General features: G+C 40.9%; 1 protein-coding gene across 1 annotated transcript in view; it reads right to left on the bottom strand.

Annotated features, from left to right (window-relative positions):
- The window catches only part of MPZL1 (myelin protein zero like 1), a 75,582-nt gene that overhangs the window by 18,113 nt on the left and 30,761 nt on the right, over positions 1–26,708 (bottom strand). The window contains exon 6 of the mRNA XM_041749605.1: positions 3,087–3,253. Within this exon, the coding sequence (XP_041605539.1) occupies positions 3,087–3,253 (167 nt within the window). The remainder of the gene's footprint in view (positions 1–3,086; positions 3,254–26,708) is intronic.

Here is a 26,708-nt window from a genome sequence, read left to right as displayed (position 1 = left end):
CTCCTGAACCATGAATCCTGGAATAATCCTTGATTCCTCTACTTTCCTTCCCACCCAGTTAACATACTAACCCTGTCAGTTCTACCTCTTAAGTTTCTCTCTTCTCTCTATTGAAGTTCCACTGATAATACCTCATTTCATGCTCTAATCATATTGGACTGTGGCCTCTTAACTGGCCTTAACCTCCTCTAAACCCACCCTCCGTGATGCTAAATGATCACTGGAAAATATTAGTAATAACAATTATATTATTATCACTACAATTTATCAATCATACACGTTGTATGTAATATAACTTACATGCTTGTTAAGAATAGCAAACATTCTTAATTCCTGGGCTAGGAAAAGCGGTGGAAAAGAAATGGGAGCAGATAGGGAGGACAGGACCACAAAACTCCCACAAGACTCAAGATTTTAAAACCGGGTCCTTAGACAAACACAACTACCCAAAAAGAACTAGCAAAGAAGGTAAACAGAGGGGAGAGAAGATGAGTTCCAGTTTATTTTTTTAAGATTTTATTTATTCATTCATGAGAGACAGAGAGAGAGAGGCGCAGAGACACACAGGCAGAGGGAGAAACAGGTTCCACACAAGGATCCCGATGTGAGACTCGATCCTCGGACCCCAGGACCACGCCCTGAGCCAAAGGCAGACACTCAACCGCTGAGCCACCCAAGTGCCCTGAGTTCCAGTTTATTTTATTTTTATTTTTTTAAAAATTTTTATTTATTTATGATAGTCACAGAGAGAGAGAGAGAGAGAGAGAGAGAGAGAGAGGCAGAGACACAGGCAGAGGGAGAAGCAGGCTCCATGCACCGGGAGCCCAATGTGGGATTCGATCCTGGGTCTCCAGGATCGCGCCCTAGGCCAAAGGCAGGCACCAAACTGCTGCACCACCCAGGGATCCCCCCGAGTTCCAGTTTAGACATGGGGACCTTGATTCCACAGACCAGAAAAGCCATCTAAGGTATGTATGTTAGACTTGAATTTTCCTGGAAATCTGTAAACATTCAAAGCATCCTGCTCATCTTATTAAATGTGTTCTGACACTTCCAAGTGTAAGATCTTATATCAATAGCTAAGCATTCTGGAATTACCTGTAATCAGTTTGGTGGGTTAAGTATAAATTGATTAGCTAAATATGCTAATCAAAAATATAGCATGTTCTTAGGTATATAAATTTGCCTCAACCTACTTGACAAGAATGTTTTGAGCATAAATGCAGCCAACTATTTGAGAGAAAGTTATTACCACTGGGTGTCTTCCTGGTGATGTTTGATTTTCTGTGAACTGCCTGCCTGCCTGCCTGCCTCCCTGCCTGCCTGCCTCCCTTCCTTCCTTCTCAGGCATAACACCCAGGGCCTATTCCTTTTTTTTAATGTAAATCCTGGGGGACACAGGTCCACTCAAGAATTAGGAAACCAGGTATATATATTCCAATCCAGTGCAACAGAGATTTTCTTCTGGAGACTATTTCAACAGAAAACATATAGCTTTAATGAGACATCACATATGAAAACGAAGCTACTTAGGCTAAACATAAAACTGGTTTTATTCCAGGGACTATAGTCATCTATACACACTCCAAGTTCTCCCAAAGGAGACTCCCCAGAAATCATGATCTAGAGATAATGGGCAGGTAGTCAACTCTATTCTGTCAGGAAGGTATCAAGGAGAAATTCTAAGCACAAAGGCTCTGGGGCGGCGGGGGGGAGGGGGGGGGACGACGACACTCAAAACTTCCACATATTGGGCAGCCCGGGTGGCTCAGCGGTTTAGCGCCGCCTTCAGACCAAGGCGTGATCCTGGAGACCTGGGATCGAGTCCCACGTCAGGCTCCCTGCATGGAGCCTGCTTCTCCTTCTGCCTGTGTCTCTGCCTTCCTGTCTCATAAATAAAATCTTAAAAAACAAACAAAAAAAAAACTTCCACAGATGAATAGCAGCTTCTAAAGTTTCTAGACCATGCATTCTCCACAGAGGTGACATCTCTCACAGTGGGGGCAAATACTGGCTCTAAGGGCATGGAAGAATAAGAAAAAAATCTTCCTCTTTATACATAAAGCAGAGATGTAGCAGTATATATGTAGTCTTAAAATTTCTAGAAAGGGGACAGAAATTAGGAAAGTATGTTTCAAAAAGACTCCTTAAAAAGGTGATAATGAAGAGAAAGATTGGGAAATACTGCTTTGGGATGCCCGGGTGGCTCAGTGGTTGGGCGTCTGCCTTTGGCTCAGAGCATGATCCTGGGGTATGGGATCAAGTTCTGCAGGGACTCCCTGCATGGAGCCTGCTTCTCCCTCTGCCTGTGTCTCTGCCTCTCTCTTTCTCTCTGTGCCTGTCTCTCATGAATAAATAAATAAATCTTAAAAAAAAAAAAAGAAAGAGAGAGAGAGAAACATTGCTTTAATCAATCTCTAAAGCCTAGAGACAGTAAACATTATTAACAAATTTTCCCATCTGAGAGATAAAGAATACATAAGGGAAGTAACAGTAACTAGAGGGCAACAAAACAGGGTTTGAACAAGTCCAGTCTGTATGGTGTGATCTTGGCTAGATCATGACCCTCTTGAGCGGTTTCCCACTCCCCCTCCCCAATCTGTAGTGGGGAACACACTTGTTCCAGTGCAGGTGAGGAGGTGATGTGACAGAGGTATGCAAGGGAACTGCATCCAGATGATGGTCAACCATGTAACTCATCATCATGCAAAAGAATCTCTTAAAGTGGCCGACTATCCCTGCCGAGTGCTGACACCCTGAAACGTGAAACACTGCTAAAGCACATGCCCATACATAAAGGATGGTCAACATGCAGTTCTCCCTCTCCCACTGCCCCACTCTTGCTTCCACTCTCTCCCTCTCTCTCTCAAATAAATAAATAAAATCTTTAAAAAAGAGAGAGAGAGAAATGCTGAACTTAATTTTTCCCGGAGAGCTTGGGACAAGAGAAGGGCCTTAAAATCTATGTGTCAACACACTTGTTTGGGAAGTGAACCACCAGAAGAACGGATGCTCATTACACCTGGGCGGCACAGAGCCCTGGGAACCCAGAGGGAGGCTCAGCAGGAGGAAGCAAGCATTCCTACCGACACAGTGGTGTCGGTCCCCTCTGGCTGGAAGCTCCAGGAGACCGAGGTCAATGTGCCCGTAGTGTTAGTAGACTTGAACTTGCACGTCAGCTTCCCTTGCGTCCCATTTGTCACGAAGATTTCTTTTGGGGTATACACCTCCAAGCCTGACGCATCAGTGGTCACTGGAGAGGGAGAAACAAGGAAAGCAGATTTAGGATTTAGCATAAATAATATGGTGCAATTTATCAGAGAAGACAACAGAGATAATGAGAAAGTTATGTGACATATACAGATTATCTGTTGCCATTGCGTCTATACATTTTTGGAAGAATATTCCACAGCCAGGTACTTCTTGTAAACAGGATAAACTGCTGACGGTCTGGGATTTTGTTTTCGTTTCTCAGTAAGAAGATATTTTCACCAGTTCAGCTATACCTAATGTTTTTCTTTTAAATTAAATTATTTCTTTTAAATTACGTTTTCTTCATGAGAGACTCCCAACTCTGGGAAACAAACAAGGGGTAGTGGAAAGGGAGGGGGGCAGGGGACTGGGGTGACTGGGTGACAGGCACTGAGGGGGGCACTTGACAGGATGAGCACTGGGTAATATGGTATATGTTGGCAAATTGAACTCCAATAAAAAAAAGTTATGTTTTCTTCATTTAAATTTTCTTTATTTCTTAGAGCAGTTTTAGGGTTACAGAAACACTGAGCAGGAAGCAGAGGGTTCCCATAGATTACCTCCATCCCCACCCACCCCCACCCCTGCCCCCGTTTCACCTATTAGTAACATCTTTTGTTACTGTAACACTTTTGTTATAGTTGATGAGTCAATACTGTTACATTATTTTTTACTAAAGCTCATCATTTACATTAGGGTTCACTCCCTGTTACACATTTCATGGGTTTTGACAATGCATAATAACATGTATTTCCACTATTATAGGAAAACACAGAATCATCTCACTATTCTAAACATCCCCCCCGCCCCGTTCCTTCCACCTATTCATTCCTCTCCTCCCTCTCCTGAACCCCCAATAACCGCTGATCTTTTTACTGTTTCTTTATGTTTGCCTTTTCCAGATCATTATGTAGTTGGAATCATACAGCAAATGTAGCCTTTTCAGATTAGCTTCTATCACTTAGCAATACTTGTTTCCTCCATGTCATTTTATAGCAAGACAGTTCATTTCTTTTTATTGCTGAATAATATCCATTTTATGGATATTCACCTCTTGAAGGACATCTCGGTTGTTTCCTTGATGATCTATTTTTAATAATGTAGAGGCCCTAATTTCTTCACTTCTTTAAGTAGTTCTCATATTTTACTGTTAAATTCAACTGCTATCACATTGAACTATTTCTCATCTTTCGCATTTAATGCAATTAAAACTATTCTCTCTCTCTCTTTTAAAGATTTTATTGATTTATTCATGAGAGACACACACACAGAGAGAGGCAGAGACATAGAGAAACAGGCTCCATGTAAGAAGCCTGATGTGAGAATCGATCCCAGGACTCCAGGATTATGCCCTGAGCCGAAGGGGAAGATGCTTAACCGCTGAGCCACCCTGCTGTCTCTACAATTAAAATTATGCTAGATGAGGTATCACTTCATGTAAAGCCACGTTTAAGGGTGCCTGGGTGGCTCAGTCATTAAGGGTCAGACACTTGATTTCGGCTCAGGTTATGATCTCCAGGTCTTAGGACTGAGTGCCTCCACCCTTGGACTCTGCGATCAGTGGGGAGTCTGCTTGAGATTCTCTTTCCTTCTCCCTCTGCCCCTCCTCCTTCTCTGAAATAAATAATTAAAAAAAATTAATTCATGTTTATGTCATGTTTATTATTTAACTGATCCTTTTCCTATAAGGGATTTAAGGAACATGCACAACATATTTTGTTTTCCTTAGTGAAATCGTATCTACTATTATATTTCAGCATGCTTGATACATATGCATTCAAGAACTAGCTGACCACCCTGGTTCACATTTTCACTTCACCCATTGAATTTATTCAGTTAGTCTAAGCCCAGAAATAGTCATTAAAATGTCTATCACTTAGAATATAAAAATAGGTCCTTTTATCAAATCTGTAGTCAGAGGCAACTACAAGAATTTTAAGGATTGCTGATAAAATCAAATAGTCTTCACTCAAAAGACATTTTTATAGATTCAATGAAAGTTAGAAAGAAAAATATTTAGCCTAAAAATGAAGCGAATTAAAGCTAATGTAGAGAAGCTTATCTTCCAAATAAGATATTTTTTAAAGAAATAGTTTGCAAAGAATCCAGATCTACAGTGTTCTAATTATTCTTAGAATGTAACAGATGAGCAGAATAAGGAAGGGTACTGTCACCCGGGACTGATGATCATATTAAGAATTTTTTCTTCCTGAGGTCTTAACCGTGACTCCAGGCCAAGGAGAACAAGAGTACTCCCCCAGTCCTCCTAACCATCTTCCAAATGTTTATTCTCAGAACACAATGGGCACTTTTGGCTATTCTTTTAAATAAACTGATAGCCACACTGCATCAAGCAGATTTTTTTTCTGCTAAAGAGGGTGGATTATTATTATAGAGAACAATGGATTATTATTTGTGGCCCAAACCTCAAAACAAGCCCTTCTTTCAAACAAGAAGCAAACAAAAGACGTTCCTTGCTATTGTGGGTAGGCAGAAAAGCAGCCCCAAGGCATCTGAGTTCAAAATGAAGGACAAAGCACAAGACCAGGCGATCTGACTAGCTTAACTACAGGAAGCAGCATTGGCTTATAACCCTTATTTACTGTGTGATTTTTTTTTTAAAGATTTTATTTATTTATTCATGAGGGACACAGAGGGAGAGAGAGAGGCAGAGACACAAGCAGGCTCCATGCAGGGAGCCTGACATGGGACTCGATTCCGGGACCCCAGGATCACACCCTGGGCGGAAGGCGGTGCTAAACCACTGAGCCCCCCGGGCTGCCCTACTGTGTGATTTTGACTAGTTTTCTCCACAGTGGTGGACACTGAAGGGAAGCCGGTCTGCAAAGTCAATAAATAAGTCTCCTCAAAGGTTTTCTTAAACCAGATTCCTGCCTCAAGGCTGGCTGGCAAAATCTGACACCTGAGAGGTTATTTCAAGATGGAACTAGCCCATGTGTCCAAGTTCACTAAATTTTGACCAAAAAAGACTAACCAAATCCCTAGATGGCTTTTAGACAATCTATCTGAGAAAGACTTAATTATACCAGAGCTGGTTAATGGACAAGTGGCTTTAAAAAAAAAAAACAAAAACGTCACTCTGACTAATTAGGACATGCAGCTCTTATAGCCAGGATTGTGAATTCCAACTCTCATCAATCAGCAGTTCCAAAAAATAAATAAGTAAATAAAATGTTCCATACATAGCTAGTTAACATCCTCTTGTCCCTGGCTCTCTTTCTTGCCAGCACTACTGTTGTCCTAGTCTTGGAGATCCCATTAGTCTTAAAATGAACCTTTCAAAGCCCTGGTCTCTTTGTTTATCTTCTCTTCCATTATATTAACCTCAGGCCTATCCCAGCCACCCACTCCCAAACGTACCCTAGAGGCCAGGGCTTCTCAACCTTGGTACTACTAACCACTGGGTTGGATTGTTCTCTGCTCAGGGGCTGTCCTATGCATTACAGGATATTTAGTATAATCTCTGGCCTCTACTAGATGTCAGTGGCATCTTCTCCCCTTGCCGCTGTGGCAACCAATAATGTCTCCCAATACTGAAACATGAGAACCATGGCCCCAGGCCCTATTATTAATACCAGCAACCCCTCTACCATCTCAGGCTTCTCCACGCTCTGCCACCTCTTGGCTTTTCAGAGCATTTCCTCCAATACCCTGAACTTTGTTGATCCTTCAGCCACATCAGAACCTAATATCCATCAACCCTCCCGTCTCTTTACTGTGTCTCATGCTCAGCACATCATTTGTCCTCCTCAAACTGGTTCCACGGTGCATGACTGGATTCATTCCCTGGCATGTGCCATCAGCTCCCTTGCCTCTCCCCTCAGTGTACTCTCCTGGCAAGACCTCAGCCCAATCCTCTACCCATCCTGCATCTCCACCAAGGCAGCAAAGCACACAATCCCCTCAACTGGTTTCCCCTGAAGTTCATGACCATCAACTTCAAAGGGGGTTCCTAATATTGCCTACCAATCCTTCCCCCTTTCCCTATTCCATCTACTTGTCACTCCTCTCCAGGGCAGCCCCTCCTCTGTACACAGGACCTCCCTCATCTTTTCTTGGTTAAGGATGTTAATCCAGCAGTTCTCTCTCTTTCTCTTGAATTTTTCACTCTCTACTGACTTACTACCATCAGCCATATAAATACCTATATTTATATCCCAGCTTTAGGGGAACAAATCTTGACCCTGTATCTTCCCACAGCTATGGCCATTTTGTCCCTTCTATTTTGCAAATCTTGAAAGAATAGTCTACACTCACTGTGCCCAATTTCTCTCCTCCCATATTCTTTTGAATAAACCCAATTCAGGCTTTTATTTCCAGTACTCCACTAAAACTCTTCTTGTTAAAGAATCTAATGACTCCATGTGGCTAAATCTACAGTCAATTCTCAAACTTCACCTTACTGACCTACCTGCAACACCGAACAGTTGATCACTCCTACTTGGAACACTTTCCCCCCCTGTTTGACTTCTGAAACATCACTCTTTGGTTCTCTTATCTCATAGCCTGCTCCTATTCTAGTTCTCCTGAGCTCTGTTGGAGAGTTCCAGATCCTTCCGTTGACCTATCTCTCTTGGTGACTTCATCTAGTTTCAAGGCTGTAATTAGTTCCTGAATGCTGATGACCCTTGTACGTACACACACACACACACACACACACACACACACACACACCTACCAACTTCACTTGGATCTAACTGGCATCTCAGATTCATTATGTCCAAATTGAATTCCTGATTCCCACTGTCAAACCCACCATGCCATGGCCTCTTCAATTTCAGTAAATGGCAACACACCAGCCTTTCAGTGGCTGAGCCTTCTTGACACCTCTCTTTCTCATGATTTATCTCCATGCTGTCACAAAACATGTTGTGTCTACTTAGAAACAGCTCTCAAAAATGATCGATCTCTCCCTGCCTCTCCCAGTGCTGTCATCTTGGTCCAAGCCACTATCATCTTTCACTTGGGATATATCGGTGGCTTCCTAAACTGGTGTCTCTGCTTCCACCTTTATCCACTTAACTGTAGCTAATCCATGGGGAGGCCAGAAAGATCTCTTTAAAATATGTATCAGATCTTATCACTCCTCTGCTCAACTATTCCAAGCGTTCTCCACATTAGCCAGGATCAGGCGAAGTCCTCACAGGCCCACAAAGGCCAGAAAGAGCTAACTCCGAACCCCCTCTCAGACCTTGCCTCTCAGTCTTCTTCCTCAGATAGGCTGCAGCAGCCATCCTGGTCATTTTGTTGCTCCTCAGCCTGTGATGAGGGCCCCCAAACACAGAGAATGCTAAGGACAAAGAGATGGGAGTATCCCAGGAAGCTGTGATGCCATGAGAGACAAGGGAAGAGTAAGCCTTGTGCGGAACACTGAGCCGGGAGCTCTGCATGGCCACTCTCAGGGAGGAGCTTCAGGAGACAGCCCTGCTGAAAGCGCCTGCGGTTACCCAGGCACTCTGCCAAGCACAGCACAGCACTTCTGACCAAATGCGATGAGCCAGAATGGTACTGCTGGGATGGCTCTTCTATGTGGGCAAAGTACAGGTTTCTCTCTCGGTCTGCATTCCACGCAGCTTCAGCAAGAGATGAGTTCATGGGTTTCTTAAACAATTGGGAATGGTTTGCTTTGTCCAGTCTTTCCCCACCCCACCCCCAAGTCACTAGGAATATTATGGAAATACAGAGTAAAATTATTGCGGAATTCAGATGGCTTGTCTTCACAGTCATCAAAGAGAGTCCGTTAAATGGCTCCCAACGCAGATGTAAAGTACACTTGAGATGCGGAGAAACGGCTGCTGTAAATGCCACCATTCCGTGCCGCTGGGGACTGGAATCCCCGGCCGAGTGAGATATTAAACAGGGTTCTTTTAGGCCTACAATTTATGCTAGTGCCGTGAGAAGTATTTAAGCTTTAATTAAAAAATTCAGATGGGGAAAAGTCTCCTGTTGCATCCTGGAAAAACCAACTGCCTCAGGAAAAAGAACACAGAAATGAAAGGGAATAAAACGATTACGTGACATATGAATGTTTTTATATCCTGCCAACTTTGGATTCTGAGTTATATATTAGCTTACATGTAAATTTCAAAATGGTAACAGGAGCTGAGCTTATTGCTCTCTTCCTGTGGGAAGGAATCTTGCTAAATTACACTAACATTCAAAGGGCAAGAAAACGAATAAGGACAACCCTTCTTGTAGATCAATTCAAATGAAAAAAGCCTGAAAAATCATTTGATGAGTAATCAAAAAGTTCATAGAATCAACTCACCAGGGGTCATTTCTACAGTAATCAAATACGACACCCACAATTTGATATTCTTCTATTTTGTAATGCAATGTCAATAATGTCTTGTAACTACCATGGTCAAAAGGTCCTACTCCAAGTAAATTCAAGCTCTCATACCATAAAATCATTTGAAATACACTGCAATAGCATTAAAATGAATGAATCAACACTTTCAAGGGCTAGACAGGGATCGTGAAACTTAATGATTAAAGTAGTTCCTTGTCCTGTTACTGCTAGGTCCATCTGCAGTACCCTGGTTTATAAAAACCTCACCCTTTTAACAACCCTCACTACGGTTTTCCTTGAAATTGAAAGGAGGTTTTTGTTTTGAACTTTTTTTTGAAACACTTTGATGTTACCATTATATTCTCCTGCCTAAAAAAGTACAATCAAGTAATTTATTTAAATAGCTTTCTGACCTCTCTTGTTGGCTGTTGGTACACAGTGGTTTTTTTTGTTTTTTGTTTTTTGTTTTTTTAAATTTTTTTATTTATTTATGATAGTCACAGAGAGAGAGAGAGAGAGAGAGGCAGAGACACAGGCAGAGGGAGAAGCAGGCTCCATGCACCGGGAGCCTGACGTGGGATTCGATCCCGGGTCTCCAGGATCGCGCCCTGGGCCAAAGGCAGGCGCCAAACCGCTGCGCCACCCAGGGATCCCCCTGTTGGTACACAGTGTTAATCTGATACCGTAATACCTCCTAACATAAGCATAAATATGACCTTTTAAAACATACTAAAAGAGAAATAAAAGAACATTGAACACAATTCAGACTGATGGGTCTGAGTGCAAGAGGGTGGAGGGGGTAGGATGAAAAAGGCACACAACTAACGGGAACATTTGATTTTCTAGGGTGGGCAGTGAGGGCATGGAAGATCATTTTAACATCAGCTCTGCAAACTGTATGTTTGTGTGTGTGTACACACACACATTCTTTTGTATATATATTATTTTTCACAATAAAAATTGTGTTTTTAAAGCAAGGAAGACATCAGTAAGCTCATAAAAGATTTACTTCTTTAATTCCAGAGTGCTCCAGTGAAAGTATTCAGCACAAGATTCCCTCAGAGTGTTGACTGTGACTCCTACGATCAGGCTGGATGAAGTAGAGCCACCTGATGATGTGCATCAGTGGAAACAACGCATGTGTCATCAGGTCAGGGGCCTCTCATGCTCGGAACAGGGCCATTCCTCTCTTCCATGAACCAAGGTTGACTATTTTGGATGTCCCTCAGCTGGAGAACACAGAGTAAGTGGAGACTATAAAAATATACTCTAATCAATGAACCCTAAATGTGAATAAATTAAGCTTTTCACTTGTCAGGAACACATTCCTCTACACTCTTTGTCTGCAGTTACGCTTCAGGCCTCAATCTAAGTGACTTCCTCACATCTCGCCAAACTCCCCATCCTGTGCTCCTTCGTATCCTGCCCTGCCCTCCCCGCAAAGCCCCCTGCCCTCTGCAGGAATACTGACCGCCTGTAACCAGGAGGCACTAAGGGCTGTATCCACCTTGCTTGTCATCATATTCTCTTTACCTCACAAATGCTTTTTTGTCAATATGTTCAACAAACTTTTTTTTTTTTTTTTAAGATTTTATTTCTTTATTCATGAGAGACATAGAGAGAGAGGCAGAGACAAGCAGGCCCTATGCAGGAAGCCTGATGCGGGACTTGATCCTGGAACTCTGGGATCACTCCCTGAGCCAAAGGCAGACGCTCAACCGCTGAGCCACCCAGGCATCCCAACAAACATTTGTTTTAAAGTAGGAAGGAAGGAAAGAAAAGAGAGAAAAATAAAGCATGTCAACTAAACTCAGTCATAAAAAGTATACTTGCTTCACAACAAATGCCTTTAGGATCATGCCCCAAACATTATTTCCAGAGATGACTCAGGGCCAAGTTAGGATGCTGACAACTATCTTACAGGAAGCTTAGACAGGTTTCCAGAGTTTTCTTCCAATCTAGATGAGAGAATCCCAAAGGAGACTCAAATTTTGAAATGTTCAATAAGAAAAGTGTATGTCCTTTAAGACCCCAAATAGCCAAACTGAAGGCATCACAATTCCAGATTTCAAGTTATATTACAAAACTGTAGTGATCAAACCAGTATGGTATGGAGACAAAAACAGACATACAGATTAATGGAACAGAATAGAGAGCCCAGAAAAAAATCCGACAATTATATGGTCAATTAATCTTCAACATCTGAGGCAAGAATATACAATGGGGAAAAGTCTCTTCAGCAAATGGTGTTGGGAAAACTGGGAAGCAGCATGCAAAAGAATGAAACTGGACCACTTTCTTTCTTTCTCTCTCTCTTTTTTTTTTTTTTTTGGACCACTTTCTTATACCATGCACAAAAACAAACTCAAAATGGATTAAGGACCTAAATGTAAGACCTGAAACCATAAAAATCCTAAAAGACAGTACAGGTAGTAATTTCTCTGACAACAGCTGTATCTTTCTAGATATGTTTCCTAAGGCAAGGGAAACAAAAGCAAAAATAAACTATTGAAACGTCATCAAAATAAAAAGCTTCTGCAACAAACAATCAACAAAACTAAAAGACAACCTACTGAAAGGGAGAATACAGTTGCAAATGACATATCTGACAAAATACAAAGAGAACTTACACAGCTCAACTTATACAACTCAATACCAAAGAACTCAACAAGTAATCCAATTAAAAAATGGACAGAAGACATGAACACGCATCTCTTTACAGACATCCAGACGGCCAAAACGCAACATCGCTCCACATCACCCAACATCAAGGACATGTGAATCAAAATGACAATGAGATATCACCTCACACCTGTCAGAATGGCTAAAAAACACAAGAAACAAGTGTTGGTGAGGATGTAGAGAAATAGGAACCCTCGTGCACTGCTGATGGAAATGCAAATCAGTGCAGCCACTGTGGAAGACAGTATGGAGGTTCCTAAAAAATTAAAAATAGAATTGCCCTATGATCCAGTAATTGCACTACTCGGTATTTACCCCCAAAATACAAAAATACTATTTCAAAGGGATAGATACACTCCTATAATTACTGCATTATTTGCAATAGCCAAATTATAGAAGCAACCTAAGTGTCCATCAATAGATGACTGGATAAAGAAGATCTAGTATATATAATACAATGGAATATTATTCGGCCATAAAACAAAGAATGAAATCTTGCCATATGCAACAACATGGATGGATCTAGAAAGTATAATGCTAAGTGAAATAAGCCAGTGAGAGAAAAACAAATACCATATGATTTCACTCATATGTAGAAATTTTTCTTTTTAAGATTTTATTTATTTATTCATGACAGAGAGAGAGAGAGAGAGAGAGAGAGAGGCAGAGACACAGGCAGAGGGAGAAGCAGGCTCCATGCAGGGAGCCTGATGTGGGACTCGATCCTGGGTCTCCAGGATCACACCCCGGGCCAAAGGCTGCGTTAAACCGCCGAGCCACCTGGGCTGCCCTCATATGTGAAATTTAAGAAATAAAACAGAGGGAAGAAAAAGGGAGAGACACAAACCAAGAAAGAGCTTCTTAACTATGAAGAACAAACTGATGGTCACCAGAGGAGAGGTGCAGGGGGAGAAGGGGTGAAGTAAGTGAAGGGGATTAAGAGTACATTCATCATGATGAGCACTGAGTAGTATATATGGAAGTGTTTAAGCACTATATTGTACACCTGAAACTAATGCAGTACATTAAGGACACTTGAAGTAAAATTAAAAAAAAAAACTTATCTTGAAAAAAATAATAATAAAAGAAAAGTCTGTGTACTTCCACTAACACACAGGATTACTAAACTCCTCAGAATCAATTCCTTCCACTCACAGTCAATGTCCAGCTGGCCACATCTCTATCTTTAACCTTTTTGCACCAACAAAGGTCTTTCTGTTTCTCAAATGAGACATTCAAAAGGTCCTGAATCAGGCCAGTCATTAACTAATCATTTGACTCCTTAAAGCCCTGATATTTCGTCTTTGCCCCCTCTATGTATGTACTGTTCATCCTGCTTTCCTGCTACCACTTTTCTTTTTTTTCAGTCAACGATTCATTCTTTCAGAGCACACTGGGACTCAGCCTCTGCCCTTAAAAGACTGACAGTCTCTTGAAGACAAATAAACAAATACCTACAGTGTCAAGGCAAAGGCATGGTGCCTGGCCCCTGGGACACACACGGCCAGACTGTGGACTTTACACAGGGCAGGGCTTCCATCCAAACCCCAAATGGGCTGTCAATACAGTCAGGCAGTCAACACAGATGCCGCAGATGTGCTGAACCTCAACTGTCTCGTCCACATCAAGTGCCCTACATTTCTCAGTTCTTAGAAAACAGATGAAAGTAAGAAATCAGATCTTCTGCTGATAGATTCTAGTGGACTAAAATGCTTAGCATAAAGAATGTGTTGAAACCTTGGAGGTGGGGGTGGGGCACATTTAATACATTAAAAAATAATACTCACAAATTTTTAGTCATGGGAGACAGAGAGAGAGAGAGGCAGAGACACAGGCAGAGGGAGAAGCAGGCTCCACACAGGGAGCCGGACATGGGACTAGATCCCGGGTCTCCAGGATCACAGACTGGGCTGAAAGTGGCGCTAAACCGCTGAGCCAGCCGGGCTGCCCTACTCTCACATATTTTATACTTCTCATGTGCTGAAACAGCTTTTAAAATTTCTATTCAAACAAAAGACCACTGTACTTAAATCTGTCTTTCTGAGCTCTCAGGTCTTATCAGAAGGTCTACAGTATGTTAGAAGATACTTGAACCACAATTTAATCCAAATCAGAAAAAAACAATACACAATATTAGAGCCAACAAAAGAACATGTGACTAAAGAATATGCCAATGACAAGAAGGGTATTCCTCACTTCCAAAATAAGGCAAAAACAGTGCAATGCAAAAACCACCACTTACTGACTGCTTATTATGGGTAACGCATTACTAAACTAAGGAACACTTACTATTTTTCAACAGCACTATTGGGTGTCATCTACTGGATAAAAGTTCAGAGAGACTAAGGAACTTGCCCAAGTCCCTTATCCAGCAAATGTAAAGCCAAAAGTTCAATCTAGGACTTTATGACCCCAAAGCCTAGCTCTTTTCACTACTCTGATTATCAAGCTTTAACTGAATCTTTTATTCAAACAAAATGTGGGTTTTTATGGGGAACTGACTATACAAAGAAGACAAAGGTACTTTTCACATACAAGTCAGACAAAAAGTACCCAAAACTTATAGTAATAAATAAGCCCCAGAACAAAAATACAGCACAATGGTTCTCGGCCTTGGCTACACCTTGAGAGCTTTAAAAAATACTGATACCTACTGAAACTATTGAAAATACCCTACATGGTAGTGTAATGATGGATACGTATCATAATGCATTTGTCCAAACCCTGAGAATGTAGAACACCAAGAGGGAACCCTAATGTAAGTCATGGGCTACAGGTGGTTATGATGTATCAATGCAGGGAAGGTTGATTACAAGTGAGGCTAATCCATGTCTGGGATAATATGGGTCTATGGCATATGGATATACAACTTTTCTCTCAATTGCTGTGAAAAACAAAGTCTAGTAAAGACAAATACTGATGTCTGAGTCCCACCTCTAGCCCCAGGGACTCTGATTTCACTGATATGGGGTATAGCCTGGGCATCAGGATTTTTAAAAAGCCCTCAGTGATTCTAAACTTTTTTTTGAGAGAGAGATTTTTATTTAATTACTCATGAGACACACAACGAGGCCCATCTCTAAAATCCTACAGAATCTCAAGACTGCACCTAAACATGACTTCAGAAAACCCTCCCAGACCTGAATACCTCTTCTGCCCCACTACTCAGTATTTGTCATACATCTCTCTATGACTGCTGATTGTTTTTTTTTAAGATTTTATTTATTTATCCATAGAGACACAGCTAGAGAGAGAGGCAGAGACACAGGCAGAGGGAGAAGCAGGCACCATGCAGGGAGCCTGATGTGGGACTCAATCCCGGGTCTCCAGGATCATGCCCTGGGCTTCAGGCGGCGATAAACCGGTGCGCCACGGGGGCTGCCCTATGACTGCTGATTATTAAAGCTGCATCTTCAAGTGAGAGGCAAAATCTTTTTGGTACTAGTACAGCAACTATCTCGAGTACCCCTCCTAGACTCAAGACCGCTTAAAGGGTGGAATTACCTGTTGGCCTTTGTGTGCCAAACATACAGGACACTTCCTGGGGGTGACAAAGCTTTCAAAGAACACATAAGGTAGTCAACAACCTGAGAACAGCTGAATTTTTAGGATTCCTATAAGGTGAAGTTATTGTTAATGAAAGGTAAACATTTTTTTTTCCTCAAGTTAATTAAAGAAACCAACTTGCTGGGATCCCTGGGTGGCGCAGCGGTTTGGCGCCTGCCTTTGGCCCAGGGCGCGATCCTGGAGACCCGGGATCGAATCCCACATCAGGCTCCCGGTGCATGGAGCCTGCTTCTCCCTCCGCCTGTGTCTCTCTCTCTCTCTCTCTGTGACTATCATAAATAAATTAAAAAAAAAAAAAAAAAAAATTAATAAAAAAAAAAAAAAAAAAGAAACCAACTTGCTTATTAACCTCAGTGAACAAGATTCATCAGCACCAACTTATCACTGTCAGAGAGAGTTCAAAGTATAAATGTTCATCCTTGGACAGAAAATAAAACGAGAGAGAACTGAAAACATTTGCCCTCCCCCCTTCCTGTTGAGATGCAGGCTAGAATAAAATAACAACAAAAAAGATAACAAAAATTTTAAAGATAGGGGGATCCCTGGGTGGCTCAGCAGTTTAATGCCTGCCTTTGGCTAAGGGTGTGATCCTGGAGTCCCGGGGATCAAGTCCCACATCGGGCTCTCTGCATGGAGCCTGCAGTCTCCCTCTGCCTATGTCTCTGCCTGCCTGCCTCTCTCTCCCTGTGTGTGTGATTAATAAATAAATAAAATCTTAAAAAAAAAAAAGGCAACAATGCTACCAACATACCAAATTATTTTTACATTTGTAAGTTTACAAATTGACTTTAGGTATGTGAAGAATATTTTTAAAAAACTAAGAAGTGCAAGGACACCTGGGTGGCTCAGTGGTTGAGTGTCTGCCTTCGGCTCAGAGCAATCCCAGAGTCCAAGAATTGAGTCCTGCATCGGGCTCCCCGCAGGGAGCTTGCTTCTCCCTCTGCCTGTGTCTCTGTCTCTCATGAATAAATAAAATCTTAAAAAAAAAAAAAAAAAAACAAACCAAAAACAAAACCTAGAAAGTACATATATCTAATTTCTTTGAAAGAATTCATAATTCTGCATGATTGGATTTGTCCTATGGCTGCCACAAGTTCCTTGAAGTTGTTTGGTTTTTAAAGATTTTATTTATTTGAGAGAGGAAGCAAGTGCCACTTACAACAGGGGGTGGGCAGAGGGAGAAGCAGCAGCTGACTCCTGGCTGAGCAGGGAGCCCAAGGCGGGGCTGGATCCTGGGACCCTGACATCATGACCTGGGCCGGAAGGCAGATACTTAACTGCCTGAGCCACCCAAAGGCCCCTTCTTGAAGTTGTTTTGTAACACCACAACCATTTTGATGGAAATATCGCTAAAATGTATTATTTTTTCTGTCTTCATATAAAGATAACAGGTTTACAGAGAAACAATATTTATAGTTTCAAAGTATTCCTCCACAAGATAGTTATTAAATACAAAGGGAAAAATAGTTACTTTACAGGGCAGAAATATGGCAGACATTATCTGAACTGGGGATCAAAGGTGATGTCAGGGACGCCTGGGTAGCTCAGCGGTTTAGCACTGCCTTCAAGCTCAGGGCCTGATCCTGGAGACCTGGGATCCAGTCCCCTGTCGGGCTCCCTGCAGGGAGCCCGCTTCTCCCTCTGCCTATGTCTCTGCCTTGCTCTGTGTCTTTCATGAATAAATAAAATCTTAAAAAAAAAAAAAAAGAGGTAATGTCATTAGTAATGGGGCAATTTGGGAAGACATGCCTCCCTGTTTCATGTCCTGAGAACAGAACACCAAACGTGCATAACCCAAATCGTCAGACAAACATGATGGAGGGGCATTCTAGTATATAACTGGCCTGTGCTCTCCAAAAATGTTAATGTAAAATCAAGGAAAAAAGACTCAGGCAAACTGAGGTGACAGAAGGGACCTGACAACTCAAAGAAACTCATGATTCTCTACTATAATGCACACAATTGGGACAACTGGCAACACCTCAATAACACCTGTATATTAGGTACTTGTACTATAGCAGTATTAATTTCCTGATTTTGATAATTACACTGTGGTTATGTAAAATAATGCCCATAGTCTTTAGGAAACTTCAAAGAGCTTAAGGATGATGGTCTTACACACACACACACACACACACACACACACACACACACACAGAGTATTTAAGTATTTAAGGACCATCATTTCTGCTGCTTTCATATAGTTGAGAAACACACACATGAGGGAGAGGGAAAAGGTTTAAGAAAATGTAATAAAATGTTAACATTTGAGAAATCTGGGTGAAGGGCAAATGGAATTCTTTGCATTCTTTTTGCACTTTGTTAGTCTGAAATTATGTCAAAACAAAAATGGAAAAATGCAGTATTTTGTATAACTGTTTTTTTGTTTTGTTTTGTTTTCTTTTCTTTTTTCTACTTGGTAACAAGACTAGTATGAACATCAGGAACATAATATAAATTTAGTGATGCCCTCTGGGTCCACTCAGATATGTAGGACTATTTGCCCCCATCTAGATGTCCTTAGCATGATTATTTTTGAACTTTTATAAATGCTTTTAATTTTCTTATTATCTGCTCCATTTGGATCAAGTCATCAGCTGACTGCAGCTTGCCTCCAGCAGCCCCTCCCACACCTCCTAATTAATTGTTCTAACCTATTATGGGCATGGAAAAACTCATGTAGTTCAGGATTCATTTTAAAGATGAAAAAAACTCTAGCCCAGAGAGGGTAAGTAATTGATTGAAGGTATCCATGTTACCAAGAACAGAAAAAGGATTTAAAAAAGTTTAAAAAAAAAAAAAAGTTTTTTTTTATTTATTCATGAGAGACACAGAGAGAGTGAGAGGCAGAGACACAGGCAGAGGGGAGAAGCAGGCCCATGCAGGGAGCCTGATGCGGGACTTGATCCGGATCCCAGGATCATACCCTGAGCCGAAGGCAGATGCCCAACCACTGAGCAACTCAGGTGTCCCCATCACGCTGGTTTGGTCAGTGTATAAAGTAAGAGGAAATTGTTTCTTTATAAAGAACTGTTATGAGTAAAGCTCAAGAACCGAAGGAACAGATTTTGTCATATTAATCTTAGCTGTCTGTTGCCCCCCCCCTTTTTTTTTGCTTACTTTCCAGTACCCAGATAAGCCTCTGCAGATTAATCGAGTGTTGGTGCATTGTGAGTTTACTCTTTCTTTAAAAAAAAAAAAAACCCACATTTCATAATCCCCAGATGTTCTATAGTCTACGGAGTGCCTGGCTGATTGCCCAAAGTTTAGATTATTACTCACTTAGATTTATATATGTGAGACACAACTATGCAGCAAAAAAAAAAAAAAAAAAGCAAAAGGAGGACAAATTCTCATTTAAGTCATTTGTAACCAAATATAGTTAAAAAATGTACAACAAAATTTTTGCGTACCTTATTCCTCCAAACGTATCTTCCCCAGATATTTTCACAGAACTGAATATTCTGCTTCCGAACTTATTATAAACATTTAGTGAAATGAAATCTCCTGAAACCATTCTTTGGAATCATACTCCCCAGAGGACTGGCATTTATTCAAAGGCTTCTAGCTGGCAAGAACTGCTTAGAACAATAGTGGTCAAATGGTTGAAACTGCCATTTTGAGGAGGCTGATAGGAAATTACTTTTCAAGTCATATGATATTTGAAATAATTTCCAAATCTAAATGTTTATGCATGGGGGGGACTGTTTAAATAAATGTCGGTGTATCTCTAAAAGGGAATAGCACGGTATCGTAAGAAAGAACGGGGAAGTTCCTTAGTGTTGATATGAAATGATCTCTAAGACATATTATTAAATGAAAAAAACAAAACACAGACACACCATATACAAAAATTAACTCAAAATGGATCACAGACTTCAATCTGTGAGAGCTAAAACTATACAACTCTTTTTTTTTTAAGATTATTTATTTATTCATAGAGACAGAGAGAGAGAGAGGCAGAGACACAGGCAGAGGGAGAAGCAGGCACCATGCAGGGAGCCCAATGTGGGACTCGATCCAGGGTCTCCAAGATCACACCCTAGGCTGCAGGCGGCACTAAACCGCTGCCCAAACTATACAACTCTTGTATAGTTGAGTTGGCTATACTCTTGGGTTGCCCAAACTATACAACTCTTAAAAGAAAACACAATAAATCTTTGTGATCTTATATTAGGCAATGGTTTCTTTTTTTTTTTTTTAATTTTACTTATTTATTCATGAGAGACCCAGAGAGAGAGGCAGAGCCATAGGCAGGCTCCATGCAGGGAGCCCGACGCCACCCAGGTGTCCCTAGGCAATGGTTTCTAAGATGACACCAAAAGCATGAACAACAAAAGAAAAAAATAGGTAAACTGGACTTAAATCAAAATTAAAACCTTTGTGCTTCAAAGGATACCATCAAGAAAGTCAAAGGATACCATCAAGAAAGTCAACCCACAAAATGGGAGAAATATTTGCAAATTTTATATATAAGGAGCCTGTATCCAAAATATATAAAGAAACTTTAAAATCAACAGTAAAAAAAAAAAAAAAAAAAAAAAAAAAAAAAAAAACAATTTAAAAATGAGCAAAGACTGGAATAGATATTTCTTCAAAAAAGATACACAAAAAGGGACGCCAGGGTGGCTCAGCGGTTGAGTGTCTGCCTTTGGCTCAGGGTGTGATCCCAGGATCTGGGATCAAGGCCCAGCATCAGGCTCCTTGTGGGAAGTCTGCTTCTCCCCCTCTGTGTCTCTGCCTCTTTCTCTGTGCCTCTCATAAAGAACTAAAATCCTTAAAAAAAAAAAAAAAAAAAGATACACAAATAACCCAACAAGTAAATGAAATGATGTTGAAACATCCTTAATCATTAGAGAAATGCAAAAGAAAACCACACAAGATGCCACTTCACATCTAATTAGGATAACAATCATCAAAAACACATAACAAATATTAGTGAGGACAAGGCAAAATTTAAACTCTCAATGTTGCTGGTGGAAATATAAAATGGTACAACCCTTTGGAAAAGTTTGGCGGTTCCTCAAATGATTAAACACTGAGATACTTTATGACTTAGCAATTATACTAAGTATACATCCAAGAGAACTGAAAACATGCCCATCAACTAGTGAAAAGGTAAACAAAGAAAGGTATATCCACACAAAGGAGTATTTTTCAGCCATAAAAAGAACCAAAATTATACATGCTATACCACAGATATACTTGGAAAACATAATTTTTTTAAAGATTTTATTTATTTATTCATGAGAAACACAGAGAGAGAGAGGGAGAAAGGTAGAGACACAGGCAGAGGGAGAAGCAGGCTCCATGCAGGGAGCCTGCTGTGGGACCCGATCCTGGAACTCCAGGATCACACCTGGGCTGAAGGCAGGGGCTAAACCGCTGATCCACCCAGGGATCCCCTGAAAAACATAATCTTAAGGAAAATTAGATGCAAAAGGTCTCATTTTATATGATTCCGTTTATAAAAAATTTCCAGAATAGGCAAACCCACAGACATAGAGTAGATTAGAGGGGCTGCAGGCAGAGAAATGGGGAATAACTACTAGTGAGCACAGGATTAAAAAAAAAAAGTTTTATTTATTTCACAGAGAGAGAGAGATAGAGATAAAGAAAAAGAAAGAAAAAGAGAGAGAGCTCACATGCTCAAGCAGGGGGAAGGGCAGAGGGAGAAGCAAACTCCCTGCTGAGCAGGGAGCCCAGGGCACTGGAATCATGACATGAGCCTAAAGCAGATGTTTAACCAGTGCCCAGAGTTAACAGATTTCTTTATGGTAATGAAAGTGTTCTAAAATTAGGTACTTAAAAAAAAAAAAATTAGGTAGTAATGATGGCCACACTACTCTGTATATACTAAAAACCATTGAATTTTACACTTTAAAGGAGTAAATTTTATAGTAGGTGAGTTTTATTTATTTTTATTTTTAAAAAATATTTTTTTTTTATTTATTCATGAGAGACACAGAGACAGAGTCAGAGACACAGGCAGGGGGAGAAGCAGGCTCCTTGTAGGGAGTCTGACGTGGGACTCCATCCCGGGTCTCCAGGATCAGGCCCTGGGCTGAAGGCGGCGCTAAACCACTGAGCCACCCGGGCTGCCCAGGAGAGGTGAGTGTTATCAATAAAACCACTGTTAAAAAAAAAAAAAAAAAAAAAAAGAGCAAGCTGTTGAACAACGTGTATGGGATGCTATCAACTTATAGGTTTGCTCATGTCTCAAATATCTCTGGAAAGATCCACGGGAGACCAACGTAGGCCTCCTCAGCAAGGACTCTGGAGACAGAGGAAGATTTTCTATTGTGTGCTCTCTTTTTAAACTTTTGAACTACGCCAATACAGCAATGTTGAATTCTTTTCGTTAGGGACGCCTGGGTGGCTCAGTGATTGAGCATCTGCCTTCTGCTCAGGGCGTGATCCCGGAATCCTGGGATGAAGTCCTGCATTGGGCTCCTTGCGTGAAGCCGGCTTCTCCCTCTGCCTATGTCTCTGCCTCTCTCTCTCTCTCTCTCTGTCTCTCAAGAATAAATAAATAAAATCTTTAAAAAAAAAAATCTTTCGTTAGAAGTGAAATGAAAGTAGAAAATTTTTAATAGACTAATCTCTTCCACTAGTTTAACAATGCAGAGCTCTGTGTACAATACACTCAGGAGCTGCAGGTGGGAACGAATGTTACAATTACCCGGAAGTAACAGAAAAATCAGCAGTGCTCTATACTGTTTAGTTCTGGTCACATTAACTTTTCCTTACTGGTCTTCTAACTCTTTGTATCTCAGTGGCTCTCTGATGAACAAATTTTCTGTGCTTTTTTTTTTTTTTTAAGATTTTTATTTATTTGAGAGAGAGAGAGAGAGAGAGAAAGTGAACATGTGCTGGGGGGAGAGGGAGAAGTATGCTGCCCGCCGAGCAAGGAGCCTGATGTGGGGCTCCATCCCAGAACCCTGGAATCATGAACTGAGCTGAAGGCAGGTGCTTAACCTACTGAGCCACCCAGGTGCCCCTTCCTGTGCCTCTTTGTTTGGAGACCCAAACTGAATATGTCCTATAATGGATCAAATCCCCAAACTTGGGGGGGAAAAAAAAACACAAACCAAACACCAATATTAAAAAAAAAAATTTGTAATAAAACCTTCCTCTACCACATTATATTTTAGAGGAAAATGAGAATAAACATTTTTACTTTAGGAAAAAAATTCAAGCACAAATATCCCTTGGAAGAAAGCCAAATACAGCTTAGAAACACCATGAGATGCCTAGGTGGCTCAGCAGTTGAGCGTCTGTCTTTGGCTCAGGGTGTGATCCTGGAGATCTGGGATCGATAGGACCAATAGGCTATTGATAGGATTGATAGGCTATCCGCATGGAGCCTGCTTCTGTCTCTATGTCTCTACCTTCCGGTCTGTGTTCTCTCATGAATAAATAAATAAATTATTTAAAAAACAAAAACACCTCTTCCTAATGCTTCCCTGCAAATTTCCATCCAATTGGATTAAAATTGCCCCATGAGAGCCATTCTCTATTTTTCACCCGCAGTCACAGAAACAGGCTTCCAGAACAGGTCACCAAAACCCAGCTCCAGTCTCAACTGGGGCAGAAGGAAATAGCCCCACACAGTGAAGTTCCATTTAATCCCACACCATCGGGCTAGCTCCTTTCATTTGGAAGATCTCTGTACTACTGATCTTATTTGACATAATGCATTATTTGCAGCACTATCTACTATGTCAAACTGCCCACCCCCTCGCTGATGCAAACAGGGGACAGCTGCTATACAAGGTACACAGGGTGTACCAAACAAGCTCCACTCCCCAGCGTGCCACACCAAGGCTGGCTCAGGTTACCATTCTGCCTGGTTATCAGTCTCCCCATCTCACCCTAGTTCCAACATTTCTGCCACACCATAGTCCTCGTCTTTTCTCCAACACAATACATTCCTTAACAACAACATGCTTTGTACATGCTATTCTCTTTGTCTGGAATGCCATCTCTACTAGCCCACTCACTCAAATTGGGCCAACGCCTACTTTTCCTTCAAGGCAACTCCAAGACAATCACATTTGTGAAGTCTCCCTCAACTTGGTTCTGTTTGTGGGTATTTTTTGAAGTTTAAATGAACTTATGCTGAAAAGACATAAAGTTATAAAAACCAGCATGTTTCATCAATTCTAAAAGGCCACTGCTGGTAAGACACATTATTTTATGTGCCATTGGCAACTGAAAATGCTGGTTCTAACTCACCAATTGTAAGGCATGTCCCAATGTCGGAGATACTAAAATATGAAAAACTCTTAAAGATATGCAGTAAACCCCAAATCCTAAAAGGAAAGAAGTTGTTTTCTGACTGTTTACCTATAACACATTTCTTGATAATTGTTTCCCAGTTTCTCCCAGGCCTTCGGCATCTAAGTCTAGATTTTATCACATTTGATCCCACTTCCCTACAGTCAGCCCAGAACTGGCTAAACCTAAGCCTAAAACTCAAGATATGCACAGTAAAATAAGAATCCCATTTATTAAATTTTAAAAAGTTCCTATTTATTAAGCACCTGCTAATAAAGTACAAAAGGAATGTGATAAAAGTTAAAAAGTCATCAGTGCCATAAAAATAAAAAACTTAAAAAAAAAAAAACCCACCTCTTTGTCTATAATGACCAAGGGAATACTAAATATTTCAGCATCAAGGTTAACCCAAACATATAAGAGAACTGGTGGCAGCAAATGTGATTTCCCTCCCAGTTAAAAGGAAACAGATTTAATGAAACCATCAGATAAAGATGTTCACTCACTGTTGTAAAGAGCCCACGAAAAGGACTTTTATGAAGGCCAATATGTGAACTTAATTTCAGAGGGAGGTCTGCCTTTATGTCTTTGTGTAAAACTCTTGGATTTCATTTAGTCACATTTTCTAATGAATCTTATTTGTTTTACATATCAAAAGTTGTCCGCCTTGTAAAGGGGACACCAAGAACATGTGAAAAGGTTGCTCAGCCTTAAGGTATATTTTTAACAAGGTATCACAATTTTTCCTGAAAAACTACCAGTGTGATCCTGTGGTCTGCCAGTGTGGAAACCAGAGCAATACATAAAACTGCAATGATGTATAATCTGGGGCAAAGACCCCTTTGTGTCTTGGCTTTTTTTTTTTCCTTTAAAACAATTTTTTTTTAAGATTTTATTTATTGGGATGCCTGGGTGGCTCAGCGGTTGAGGGTCTGCCTTTGGCTCAGGGCGTGATCCCAGATTCCCGGGTTCGAGTCCCACGTCGGGTTCCCTGCATGGAGACTGTTTTCTTCTCTGCCTAGGTCTCTGCCTCTATCTCTCATGAATAAATAAAATCTTTAAAAAAAATTATTTGAAAAAAAATTATTTGAGAGAGAGCGCAAGCATGAGGGGGGGGGGGACGTATAGAGGGAGAAGCAGACACCCCACTGAGCAGGGAGCCTTATTCAGGTCTTGATCCCAGGACCCTAAGATCATGACCTGAGCCAAAGGCAGGCCCTTAACCGTTTGAGCCCCCCAGCTTTGTTTACTGTAAATGTATTCTAATAATAGTGTCTATCTCACAGGGTTTTACAAGAGCAAAATGAGTTAATGTCTCACGAAAGGGATGCAAAGGAGAACGCCCGGCCTATGGTCAGCTCCTCACATGTTTCTGATAAATAAATAAGCAGCTGCAGTAACATTTAGGAATATTTGTGCAACGTGATGTTTCTAGGCTCTAAAAGGTACCTATGAAAATACACAATTGTCCCTCCCTTCTCTGAACAACCACTGTATTAGTAAGGAGTCCAAAAATGTTGGTTCCATTTATTTCATGCATATTTGTTATCTCTCCAAATAAACTCTAAGCACCTTGAGTGCAGACATAGGTCACTCCACACTCTTGCACTGTACCTGCCATAGCACTTCTGCAGTGCCAATCTCCTTAGCTGTATCCAGTAATGCTAGTAGGCTGGCTAGCTTTGGCAATGGTGTACCAGTGTTAGAAGGAGAGGCTAGAAAGGCTGCCCAGTTCACCTAAATGAGATCTATTTTTCTGGAAATGGAAAGTGTTCTAAAGTAATCCATAAGTCAAGCCTGTTCAGCAATTGTTCATGCAGAGTCCAGAGACAGAGGACAGACAAGTCAACCAGAATCAGAGCACTGGAAAATGAAACAATATGACCTAACTACAGGAAACAAGAGGCATCATTACTTTTACTTACTTATACTCTGCTTACTTATATGAAGGAGTTGCTGTGGTTTACTATAAGTACATATAAATATAAATATTAAATAAATTATGGAAATCAGGAAAAATATATATTAAAATAAAAGAGCAATATTGGGGATGGGAGAATAGAACACAGATGTGCAGGACGTATGGTCCATATACAGGCTAAAACAAAGCTTTTCCTGGCCAGTGTTCTAGGAGAGATTTCTCATACACATTATGTAAGGAGGGCATGCTGAGTAATGCAAGAGGCATGTCCCCAGAAACAACATATAGTAGTAAACTGTGAGTTTTATAAAGCAATAAAACATAAAAAACACACAAACAACAGGATACCACAACAAATTCAAAGAAAGCAATTGTGTAAGGGACCAAAGCACAAGTGTCCAAGCACAAAGCCAAACCAAGGACAAAACATAGAACAGCTACAAAAATAAATGTAATATCACTTCAACAATCCTTTACAAATATCACTTCCCTTAATGGGGCTACTGATAAAAGTTGTTTAGAGAAACATTTCCGTGATATTCTTCACCAGTGTGGTCTGTATTGATTATCAAAGGCAGACCTACATTCTTAAACAGATCAAAGAACAGGGCAGGTTGTAAAAACTGAGGTGCCAAATCAAAGCTCTGTGTGGCCCAGCTCTGGCCACCTCGCCCACAGGTGGGAGGTGAGCTA

This window comes from Vulpes lagopus, chromosome 1 (assembly GCF_018345385.1).
Source record: "Vulpes lagopus strain Blue_001 chromosome 1, ASM1834538v1, whole genome shotgun sequence".
Classification (NCBI taxonomy): domain Eukaryota; kingdom Metazoa; phylum Chordata; class Mammalia; order Carnivora; family Canidae; genus Vulpes; species Vulpes lagopus.
Note: the sequence above shows the minus strand (reverse complement) of the source record. Positions and strands in the feature narration are given on the sequence as shown.